The sequence below is a fragment of the Quercus robur genome, chromosome 11, assembly GCF_932294415.1.
Source record: "Quercus robur chromosome 11, dhQueRobu3.1, whole genome shotgun sequence".
NCBI lineage: Eukaryota > Viridiplantae > Streptophyta > Magnoliopsida > Fagales > Fagaceae > Quercus > Quercus robur.
The window spans coordinates 2,557,308-2,570,395 of record NC_065544.1 but is presented as its reverse complement, the minus strand read 5'-3'; the positions used below and the strand labels follow the sequence as shown (position 1 = coordinate 2,570,395).

At 34.6% G+C, this 13,088-nt stretch overlaps 1 protein-coding gene across 1 annotated transcript; it reads right to left on the bottom strand.

Annotated features, from left to right (window-relative positions):
- Nucleotides 1–11,580: 11,580 nt before the first annotated feature.
- LOC126707288 (pectinesterase inhibitor 3-like) lies at nucleotides 11,581–12,435 on the bottom strand. Its single transcript, XM_050406887.1, has one exon. It carries the CDS (start codon nucleotides 12,340–12,342, stop codon nucleotides 11,728–11,730), a length of 615 nt encoding a protein of 204 aa, XP_050262844.1. The 5' UTR covers nucleotides 12,343–12,435; the 3' UTR covers nucleotides 11,581–11,727.
- Between the last annotated feature and the right edge of the window lie 653 nt (nucleotides 12,436–13,088).

Genomic DNA, 13,088 nt, shown 5'->3' with positions numbered 1-13,088 from the left:
CATCTCATCTCATCTCATCTCATCCGCCCCTCATGATCTCACTTAGTTATCCTCCTTAAACAAGTTGGATCTGAGTAATGGGGGAGGGCCTGCGGGTCGGTCCGGGCATTAAAAAACTTGCCCCAAACCTGACCCGTTGCCATTCCTAATAGTGCAGTGCTAGAGTTTAGTCTACAACCTTTCTGGTATTTTCTCTAATACTTGAATAATAAATGAAACTCAATTCCTTGCAATATACCTATGGAGACTAGATTTAACAACATTTTGACAAAATGTACACCAATTTCTATGGACCATCAATCTCTAGGACATCCTTGCTCCTATTGATTATGTTTCTAAGTAGGTTGAGGCCATTGCATGTGGAACTAATGATCACAAGGTTGTAGTCAAGTTTTTGGGAGAGACTATGTTTGCACAGTTTGGTACACCATGTGCCATTATTAGTGATGGAGGAAAGCACTTTTGTAATGGAGTTTTTGAACAACTAATGAAGAGATATGGCATCATTCATAAGGTTGCAACACCTTATCACCCACAAACAAGTGGTCAAGTAAAGATATTTAATAGGGAAATCAAGAGAATATTGAAGAAAATGGTGAATCCTACTTGAAAAGATTGGTCTTTAAGTCTCAATGATGCATCATGGGCATACCACACAACATTTAAGACTCCTATTGGAATGTCTCCCTATCGAATTGTGTATGGTAAGGCTTGTCATCTCCCTATTGAGTTAGAGCATAGAGCTTATTGGGCTATTAAGCGGTTAAATTTTGATCTTGACAAAGTAGGTGCTAAAAGGAAACTCCAACTTAATGAGTTGGAGGAAATTCACAATGATGCATACTATTGTGCCAAATCTTATAAGGATCAAATGAAAAGGGTTCATGATAAAAATGTCTTGAGAAAATCATTAAACCTGGTCAGAAAGTTCTTCTTTATTATTCTTGTTTGCATCTCTTCCTAGGTAAGTTATGATCTCGATGGACTGGTCCATTCATAGTTCGCACTATTTATCCCTATGGTGCTATTGAAATTAAGAATCCCAAAAACGGTGATGTGTTTAAAGTCAATGGCCAATGTTTGAAACCATTTTTAAAACTTAAGCCTCTAGAAGTTGAAGAAGTCGTCTTGGATAATCCTATTTATCAGGATTGATCCCAGTTATGTTTGTTGGATTTCCTCTTGTTTATTTTCTACTTCTAAATTAGACTTTGTATTTATTTTCTTGCTTAGTTTTATTTTCTTTTGTTTTAGTTAATATTTGACAAAAATTAAAATTTATAACATTAATTAGCTTGATTAAGGTACGTCTCTTCCTTCTCCTTACCTCACTTGATTCTCATGTTGCATTTTAATATTTTGCTCTCTTTTCATTCAAGCCATATATTGGAGAGTTTCATTTTTTTACATTGAGGACAATATTTGGTTTAGGTTTTAGGGGGGGGGGGGGGGGTGTATATAGACAGAATGAACATCAACTTCTTTTAGTGAACTAACTTATACTTTTAATTAGGGTTGTGCAAAAAAACACTGTCTCGCACCATTCCGACCCAATCTATGTGGGTTCATCAATTAAGGCGGATCAGGTTGGTGTGTTAAATAGATAATTTAGCAGGTGGGGTTAAGATATTTCTAACCTTCGCACAACCTGACCCGCCCGCCTATATATATATATATATATATATATACTTTGTCATATTGCAAAACTCTCCTTTACATATGCACCTACTTTATTTCTCACTTCTCTTGATCTTTCTTTTTATTTTTTCATTTTCATATTTTTCTTCCTTAATAAACTCTAGCTATAAGATTTTATTATTATTCTTACTTTATGTGCAAGTCTAATTTCAGATTCTAAAATGTTTTTCTTTTAAGTTATTATTTTTAATAAAAATTGCGATTTTTCTTTTCTTTTATTATTTGATGGAGCAAAATATTGTCCAATATAATTGAAAAAATTTCATTTAGTTTATTGAATTTTTCAACTAGCCCAACCCATTGTGTTGAAACCATTAATATTTTTAATTGACCCACTAGATTCATAGAGTTGTGGGTTGGTGGTTGATTGGAATTTTTCCAACTTGCCATTGGCAGGTTGGTTAAAAATATCCACCTGCCCAACTCGACTCATGCATACCTCTACTTTTAATTAGGGGTGAGCAAGGACTTGCCTAACCCAACATGTTTTGAACGGGTTTGAGACTATTTGGGTCAGCTATCGAGTCACATATTCAGGTTATTATCGGTTTCAGGTTGAATTGTGTGTCACTGGTTGACCTAATTTTTTATTGGTACGATTTAGGTTTTAGGTCTCTCTCTCTCATTCTCACTTGCTTTCCTCACTCTCAAAATCTTAGTGAAACCTTCTTAAGACACTCTCTCATGTCTGAATCTCACTCAATCCTTTCTCTTAATCTCCCTAACAGTAAGTTTTTTTTAAAATTTTATTTTGATATTTGGTTTAGGGTTTCGATTTTGGGTATTAGAAAAGCTAGGGTTTGATTGGGTTATTTTGAGGGATTTGCTTAATAGGTTTTTGAAATTTTGTAGTTTTCTTTAACTTTCAACTACAAACTCTCAATCTCACTTGGTCCCCTCTTTCAATCTCCCTAACGGTAAGTTTTATAAATTTCTATTTTGATTTTGGAGCTGTTACGTTATCATGCTTCTGTTTCTAAAAAAAAAAAAAATGAAAAAAAAAAAACCGTTATCATGCTTCTTGGATTTCATATATATTCAAATCAATGACTTGTTGGATTATTTGGTTTGTGAGTAATTTAGTCGAACAATTAGTCAGCAATTTGTACTATTTTAATTTGGTTTAGAATATATTTTTATAATTTTTTTATGGGAAAAGAAAAAGGTAATTAATTTTTTGGATGACTTTTTATATTTCTTATAAAAGTAATGTCAAGTCAAAATTTTTTTAAAATAGTTTATTAACAATTACTCCAAGGGCACCCGTTAATATGACGCTTTATTAATATACCCTCTAATCCCAAGTGTCCTTTTCCTATCAAAGGTCCTTATCTCTTGTTGGACTCTTGGCCAAGTCCATTCCTTGGATCTACTTCTCGGGTTTGGGTCCTTGGGGCAGATCTAGGTCCCCCTTCCCCACCATAGACAAAATACTGAAGAAGTAATTGGACTCCTCGAATTTACTTCTAGGGTTTGGGTCATCGGGGCGGATTTAGGTCCTCCAACAAACAAAATAAGGCCTTTTTTTGCCAAATAACATAATTTTAGGAAATATTCAGAAAAAAGCATCGGGTCAAACTTATTTAGTTATGTATAATTTTTTTTAGAACTCGAGTTTGTCAAACTCGAGTTCCATCAAACATAATGCTTGGAACTTGAGTTTTGCTTGAAACTCGAGTTCTAAAAAGTGCTACATAACTAAATAGGTTTAGTCATGTGTTATTTAGAATTTTTTTTCTCTCTAAAATTATACTATTTAGTAAATTTTTCTGACAAAATACTGAAGTAATTGGAGTTTAGGAACGTTGGTGTAAAGTTGAAAATTTGAATTGATTATCGTCATGGGAATTTAGGATAGGAGCACATTTCTGCTACCTTAATCTTGATGGGGTCAAGCACTGAGAAGTGGGGGACATATTGCATATAATGTAATAAGAAAAGAAAGTAGTTTTTATGTTTTTGGTAGAAAAGGGGAGTTTATTTATTTATATAGGGTGTAGAAAAACAAAAGGCATCGTTTCATGGGACAGTCTCTGCTCATTTGCCTTAGGTCCCATGCATAACATTGATATACAAAAGATAGGCATTGGTCATATTCTTCCAAGTGGCTCGGTTGCTCTTGTCCCCTTTACACAAGTACGAAGGATGGTCTAGTCTTGCTCCATAATATTCCTGCAATCACAAATCAACACAGATAATATTCGAGGCCAAGTGCCACAAATTGTTAGACAATTAATTATTAGCGTTGAGTTTACTTCTAAAATAATGGGATTATATCCTAAATTCTATGCCAAATCAAGTCCACAATCCATTGACCATGCCAATTTTGAAGGATGCCCCCACCTCCCCCGCCTTACCAGGATTGGCTAGTACACTACCATCAGTGTTAGGAGTAATTCAAGGGCTTGATGATGTGAGGAGCTTTGAGTCCAGCTTTGCTAACTAGTTTGAACATGGTAACTAAAACTGGAGTTGGAGAAAATAACATTAGAAGCCCCAGCACATTTAGGAATAAGAGATAAAAAGGTTGCATTAAAGCTCCTTTGAAAAGTACCATGACTACAGAAATAATGAAGCACTCCCATAACGTCTTCTTTTACATTATCCCAACATGCTTGGAAAAATGCCAATCATGATGATTGATGATCCATGGAAAATTTGCAATGCAAACAAAAACCACATCTATGCACAAAAGTAAAAGCAAATACTTGGTATTATTTACTGCATAATATGTTTCTTTAAACTGTTACTCCCAGAATTATTTCTTCACATTATGAAAATACTAAAGAACCAAAAGAGAATGAAAGGCCAGTCTTCACCATTGTGGTAAGACCATCTCTACCACAATTTGACAGCTTCTAGGTATCAAGATACAAGTGCAAGTGCAAAACCTTAATTGGTTTAAGTTCCAGCAATGTTGCAGATATAGTAAATGACGGGTGGTTTAGTTTTAACTACAGTATAGTAAACGATAGGTTGTACAGTTTTAATTAGTTAGGTAATCTTTTAGTTTTTCTGCTATAGTCCTGCTTCTTGTATATAAGAGAAGACTGCTGTGATAGTCAGAAGCTAATGCAAAAATCCATCACTTTTCTCATATCCAAACTCCATTGTTGAGATCCTCTGCTTCATCTCATTCCAATTTTAACACTGTTCCTTATGTGCTTGGCATATTCTTGGATTGATCTGTCACCACTAAATTTGTTTGAACCCACAGTATTCAAGGTTGACATTCTTGTCCATCTCTAAGCAAACATCAGTCACAGATAGTAGGCACAAATTATCATAAAACAAATTAGAATGATTAATTAAAAAGTCCTTACAGAAGTAAAGACATATAATGCATCAAGTATAGAAATCTTATACAAATGTTTGTTGCATTTATAATATTATCAGAAGCAATGAGAATAACCAGCATAAAATTTTAGTGAATATTCCACAATTGTATCATATGAAACAAATTTAGTTGACTATGCTTGATGGATGAGTCACTAGAGAATTTGACAAGCATGGAAGCCTGAAAATTATGGAGATGGAAGCAAATACATATCCAAAAGAGCCCAGTGAAAGTTACATAGAAACAACACAGGCATGCAAGCATAAGATGCCTTTGTATCTATTCAGGTTCTCTGTTCTATTTACCAATGGCCATTTTATCATTGAACAGAGCATATCCCAAAATCAGAATAGGAACCTTTTAGGACTAAGCCATAGATTTCAGATTCATGTAAGGAAAAGCAAAAATTACACAAATTTCCTATCTGATAATGTCAGACTGCTTCTTCTCTCCCACCATTTCTCTCTTCTTCATCCCTTCAATCTGCTTCTTATTCCAAATCTGAGGAAGAAAAGAAACCAACCAATTTCCTATCTATGTTTGGGAAATAAGAAATACCCCAAATCTGTTACTTCTCCGTTAAAATTAACATAATCTTTTGATTCATAGAATATTCTATTGTAAAAAGCCTGTAATACTCTCAACTAAAAAATAAAACTGAACCCAACCCAAGAAACAAAACATAACTGGGGTAAATTAAACCCAACATGAAATCAGCCACTCGTATGAGTAATAATCAGCCACTGCATGACCTAACTGAACCAAATTGTAGACAAATCAAGGGGCTGACCTATAATCAACCACGCACTGTAAATAAGTGTTGGCTAAATTTGGGTTTTGTGAATAAACTTATTCAACACTCTATTTAAATTTGTCTGCCTCCTCTCCTTATTGCTCTCTCATTGGCTAAGTTTGGGCATTTTGATTTTGTCGAGCAGAAGAGAGGTGATGTAGAACAGCCAACAGAGACTTTCTTAGAGCAGAAAAACTGCCAGAAGTTAGCGCACATGAAATTTAAGAAATAGAAACGCACTAGTAGAAATCATTGGTGACAGCTACAAAATTGTGTGAAATTTGGTGACGTGAAGGGAAACGACGCTGAGATAATAAATTGTCACCATTGACCATGATCAAAGCCACTTTTCGGGCAAATATAGAAAAACTAATACGAATGTCTGTTGCATTTATAAGATTATCAGAAGATTTGTGACTAACCAGCATTAATTTTCAGTGAATATTCCACAATTTTATCTTATGAAACAATTTTAGTTGAATATGCTTGATGGACGAGTCACATGAGAATTTGACAAGCAAGGATGCCTGAAAATGCAAGAGATGGAAGCAAATACATATCCAAATGAGTCGAGTGAAAGTTACGTAGACACAACACATACATGCAAGCATAAATGCCTTTGTATGCTATTCAGGTACTCTGTTTTATTTACTAAATGACATTTTATCATTAAGTAGAGCATATCCCAAAATCAGAAATAAGAACCTTTCAGGACTAATGCTAGTGTAAGCAATATCATCTTTGTAAGAATGCACATATTCAGATTCACGCAAGGAAAAACAAAAATTAAACAAACTCTAACCTTTTTACATGAGTGTGTCACACAATAAATAATAGCAAAAAGTAAGCCAGTTGCTATTTAATGATTCAACTACAATCTTTATGTCTGACACTTTTGTAAGCACAAGGAACACCATTCACAATCATGAAATGTGTAAAAACACTACTTTCAATGATTTAACAACGAAAGAAGTTAGGCCACCACAACATTATGCATAAACCTTTGGAAGAGCATGTCCCAATTTTCTAATAAGCTCACATACATGGATTGATTGATTCCCCGGTAAAGGGGGAAAAATTAAATCAAAGCATGAGTTATTATATAGAATAGGAATTCCTATAATTTTGTGTGGTTGGGTAACAAGAATATAAAGTTGAACTTTCGCAATCAAGTTTCTATGAATGAACTTCTACAACATCTAAAATCTGAAAAAGACTGCTAGTATGTTAATGGCCTAAATAAAATGCATTACCTCAGACTCATTCCAAGAGTTTTTAACATGCTAGTGGTCATATTCTCTAAAACCATTCTGATTTGCATGAAAGAGAGAGAGAGAGAGAGAGTGAGTGTCAAACTAACGCAAAAAAAATTTGAAAGCACAAATATGTGCAACCCTATGCCAAAATACTTCTGAAACTGAAGTCTATTGTTTGGACAAATATCCTGCAACAGATGTACAATTAAATAAACAGTTGAGATCAATTCATTTCAATACAGCTAAAATAGTGCCTGGATCACCATAACCCATACTTATCATAACTGTACTGAACATCAACTTGAGCAATGGTCAGTTTTCTGTAGAACCAGTTTAACAGTTGCATCACCAATTGAGCCACTGACTTTCTTAATATAACAAATATCTATTACTATACATAAACCATAATTATTAATATAGGTTAAAATTAAAAAGTATAAAAAGATAACATATCTTACTAAAGTGGCTCTTATGACTAAGAGATACAGCCTTTTCTCATTTAAACTAGAGGTTCCAAGTTCAAATCACCATGATAATTGCTGCATGCAATTTGCCCACTTCAAGTAGAGCATACAGAAAGAGGATACCTTTGCTCAATATGCTTTATTCTCTTCCCAGCCAAGTTATAATTTTTGAAGTGGTCAATTCAATCCAATTCAACAACCGATTTATATAGTTGAATAGCTGGTTTTACTCTATATCTGGCTATATAAAAATATCAAACTAAAAAACTAGTCATTTCATACTTCAGCCATTCAGCGGGTTCAAATGCCCAGCATAGTGCATTCCTGATAACTTTGCTTTAACCTCATCCCAAAATCAATTTCGAGTCTCAAATTTGATAGGAATTCAACTATGCTAAATAAAGCATAGTCCGCTAAACAAGCAGGTTGTATTCTGGCTCATCAAACTCAAATTTATCAAGAACATGAATCTTGAGCTAAAGCACCTATACCATCGGTAAATAACCTATTTCAGGATCATGGTTCACTGTAGCTCCAACATCACTTGGACACATAGCAGACAGTTTTTCCAATATTTTTATTCCAATTTCCTTTCTGCTGCACTCATTTCTTTCATCTTCTTGTAGTTGTAAACAATTGTCAAGATATTCAAGAGTTGCCCTTTAATTCATGGAGCCACTCACAAGTAATAAATTAATTTTATAGTTCATAAATAAAAGTGACTTCTAGGGTTAGTGAGGAAAAAATGAAGAAGACTGAACTAAGAAACAAGGGGGTGGGGGAAGGAAAATTGATGGTAGTGAAAAACTAGTAACCATGCTTCAAAGTTCAAACTGGCTTTAAAAGTTGGCAAGTCTCAGGTTAATTACAAGCCTTTATAAGCACACATTATTTCAGACAGTACATATTTTATATACACACACATTAATTGAATCTATGAAAATAAGTTAACAAGAACATGAACGTTATGCTAAAGCAGTGGATTGAGCATGTTAATACTTTCTTCTAATTTGTCAAGAACTCCTAATTCATCTTTAGTTTTCCTAAGATTTCATCTTGAGGTGGCCAATGGAATTCAAAATAACCTATATTTGCTGAATTTCTCTTACATTCATCTGATGCTGAAAATTTTCACTTCTTTAATTTTCTTGAATTTTCTCAGCTACCAAAGAAATCTTAAAATCAGTAAGAGTAGCATTAAATGTGAAACAACAACACAATGCCTTTTTAAATTTTTTCCCCCCACATTTTGACACCATTAGAAAAAAAAAAAATTTACAGTCAAAGAGAAGCATATGTCATGGGCTTGGGAAGCTAAAATTTTCTGTCCGAATTGCTTGAACTGAAAAAAACCAAAAAACTAAAGATTGAAATCTACACAAAAGAAGCCCCCTCTACCACCATCAAGAACCCTCAGAGTAAAAATTAGAGCACCATTCATCCACATTATATAGCATATCAGCATGTTAGTGGATATAGCAAGTACTATATATTCTATGCATTTTTTTTTTCAAAAGAAAATACGAGAGAGAGAGAGAGAGATTTTACTTACAAACAAGTATTTATAATCTTGAATCCATTAAAGTTTCAAATGAAAGATGCAAAAAACAATGGGCATTCCCCTTAAAACTACTGCTTCTGGACAATTAAGAGAGAGTAAAAATGGAAGCATCCTGGTCAAATGCAATTTGACAAGTTTGAGAGGTCCTTGGAAACTTCATTATTTCCTCACAAAAATGAGGCTTAGAGGCTGTTTGGATCATTTTTTTCATCACTCAATTTCCGTCACTCATCACTCATCACTTAAAATACCCTACCCGTTTGGCACCATCATTCATTACTCATCACTCAATATTTTTTACACTATTTGTGGACCCCATACCTGTCACTCAGTGCAGCTTTTTTTATTTTATTTTATTTTTTAAGTACCCAAACTCATTGAACCCAGTGAAAAATGAAAAAAAAAAAAAACCCAAAACTGAAGACCGAACCTAGTGAAAAAAAAAAAAGAAAAAAAAAAAAGAAGAAGAAGAAACCCAAAACTGAAGACCGAATCAATGAAAGAAGAAGGAAAAAAGAAAGAAAGAACTGAAGACCGAACCCAGTGAAAGAAGAAAAAAGAAGGAAAAAAGAAAAGAAAAAAAAGGAAGAACACTGAAGACCGAATCAGGAGAAGACAGGAAAAAAGAAGAAGTCAAAAGGTGGTCAAAAGGTGCGATTGAGTTATGACTAGTGGGTCTCACGTATGTTTAATTACAAAAATACTATTGAGTTATGAGTTATGGAAACTGAAAACAGCTAAAATGTGTTTTCAGTTTCCATAACTCATAACGCTGTTTTCAGTTTCCATAACTCATAACTCAAAAATCAGAGAATTGAGTGATGGAAACAGAATTATGGAAACAGAGTTATCGTACGCCAAACAGATATTGAGCTATGGGTCCAACCATTTTTGAGTTATGAGTTATGGAAATTGAGAATTGAGTTACGGAAACAGGCCTTTAGATTTTTGCTATGGGTCCCTTTCAACAGTGATTTCATTGTCTTTAGATTTTTGCTTATTTAAACAAAAACCATTTTTTCTATTTTATGTCGTCACTTTTTGAAACATTATTATATGCATTTTAAACAACCGTTTTCAGTTTTTAAACAATATTATTTGTATTTTCAAACATTTTTTCACTTATACATATTTTTAAAAAATATAAATAACATTATTAGAACAAACGCCCTATAGTCTTTATCCTTTCTTTATTTCATTTAAGAATATCTTTAAAAAAAAAAATTGATTGGGGTGGGCCGGGGTGAAGGCGTGGGAGCTCATCCTTAATAAAAGAGACTGTGCAAAGTGTTGTTTAAAATACAACAGGTTCTCTTTTTTATTTAAGCTAGACAATAATTTAACTATTCTTTGAATGAATAAGCATATGAAATGCCCGATAATCTAATTCACACTCTATTGACAGAAAACCCAAGGGCTTGTGACCAAAATAATCAAATTTTCCAGGTTTTTGAAATGTGGGGATTGTCGAATATTACATATGCTCAGGAAAATCATGAAGGTGCCATTGAGGTTTAGGCATCAAGTCGGACCGGGGATTCTAGTGATATTGGGAATCTTCTAGTAGTAAGAGTCATATGACATATCCTATGCACTCAAAAGGATGAAAATGAAAGGACTGCCCATCAACAACATATGGTTCCCAATCCCATGCCTTGTTTGGGTGGTGGTCATTATTATTATATATCTAATATCTTACATGCTCATTGCTCAATTTCTTTGCTTTTATAGGGCCTCAAGGCCCATTCTATGAGAGTGCCAAGTCCGATTTTCCTTTACCTCTTGACAAAAGTCCAGACCAATTTTTAAGTAGGGTCCAAAATTTTTGAGTTTTATTAGAACAGAGTTGCATAACTCAAAACTCATCAAACTAACACTCTCTAAATGTCCAACTCATGACACGTTTTTAAGGTGTTGAAAAACAAAGACCCTCACAGTGTGAAAATTTCAGCTAAACAATCCGGTGACTCTCTTGGAGATGCTCGATAACAACCAAACTGAAGCACAGGTTGTCATGGACCGACCATTGGCCTATATTAACTTACCCATTAAAGAAGTTAAAAAAGGGCAACAACAATTTGCATTACAATTTACACCACCTATCATTCGACTTTTTGGACATTTCGTTGAGGTAGTGAGTTGTTCTACGGTAACAAACTTTTTTGCTACAATTTTGCCACATTTTATTCGTAGTTAACATATGAGTGGTTGTATATCACTTTTAGGTAAACCCATAATTTATTTTCTAAATTATACACATATTTTCTTTCACTGCTTTTTAAGCTCTTCTGTTTAGTAAAACAAAGGTAATTAATCTCTCATATTGTGGAAGAAAAATTTTGAAATACTATAGCATTGCAATTGAGAAGTAGTAAAATCATAGTAATATACATACATACAGCTTTAACCTTAGGAGAACAAAGCCTGATACATATATATTTATATTTATATTTATAATTAATATAAAGATATTGATATTCAAAAGTTGCATAATATATAAATATATCATATGATACACACTACACAGTTACACAGAGTGATCAGGACCGTCCATCATCATCATTTTCACCAAGATAAATTAAAAAAAAAAAAAAAAAATTTACACTCAATAATCTAGGCTAGGCTTTACCACGACTCTCATCAAGGCGATTGATCATGTAGAGAGCGTTACTAGTAACCTTACCCACATTCCTAATCTTCCTCTTCACATCAGACTTGAGCTTCTTCCCATCAACCCCTTGAAACCCATCAAGACACGTGTCCTCATACGTCAAAGCCGCACTCGCCCAAGTCTGAGCATTACTCATCTGCCACCTGAAAGTCTCAACACGCAGGTGCTTCAGCTCGCTCAGCGTCTGCCTCAGCTCCTCCACCGACTCCGATATCTGCTCCACACAGTCACTCAGCGCACCTCTCTGTCTCTTGCTCATTTTCAAGTCTTTGGCTTCGCTCACTTGGGCCAAGTACTTGGAGACTCGCTTGGCTCGTGACAGGCTCACTTTCACCGCAGCTTGGGCTAAGTCTTTGGGAGTCTTGGCTGGTCCAGTGTAGGACGAGAGTGTGTGGATACAGATGTTGGGGTAGCTAGCGTGTTCACAAGATGAACGGACCAGATCTTGGGGTTGGGGTGCAGCATTGGTGGGTGTTCGTGCAGATGCGAGGTAGGAGAAGAAAACAATGAGTTGGAATGCTAGTGCTAGTGTTTTTAGAAGACAGAATGGGTGGCGAGCCATTGTGATTTGTGAGACTGAGACAGGCACACACTTCGAGTTTTTGAGTGGTTTCAACTTTCAGGTTTCAAGAGCTGAGTGTTGTGTAGAGTGATACTTTGTTGTGTTGGTTTAATAGGGGTTTTGTAATTGTGCATTTGGTAGGGAACTAGAAACTTGTGACTATGGTCTTAAAGTTGGGAGGAAATTACTAAATTGCGATTTTAATTATTAGGTTTGGGTGGGATGGAGTGTGAATGCATGATTGGATTTTGGAAATTTGGATCTATATATAGAGTTATGTTGTTGCCACGTAAAGTTGCATAGTTTGTGCCACAACCCACTTACGTGGTGAGTTGTGAGTGGTAAACGGGTGATAAACATCTTTTTATCGCTTACAACTCGCCATATGAACGAGTTATAGCACAAATTATGCCACTTTATATGGTACTAGCATAACTTTGCATAGGTAAGGTTTCCTCCTCTCTTTTATTTTATTTTATTTTGTCTAGAAGGGTAAAACTTTTGAACTTATGATGGGCAGCTTGTCAACATCATTTATGAACATTGTTCAGTGACTCCAGCCAAGGCGCAAAAAAAAAAAAAAAAAAAAAAAAAAAAAATTGAAGAAGTATCAATCTAAAAACTTTAGGTCCGTGTTGACCAAAAAAGAAAAAATAAATAAATAACTTTAGGTTCGTGAACAATGGCAAATTTGGCACTTTGAAACCAAATGGTAGAGCATTCTCATCAGGTGTGCCAAATGCCAA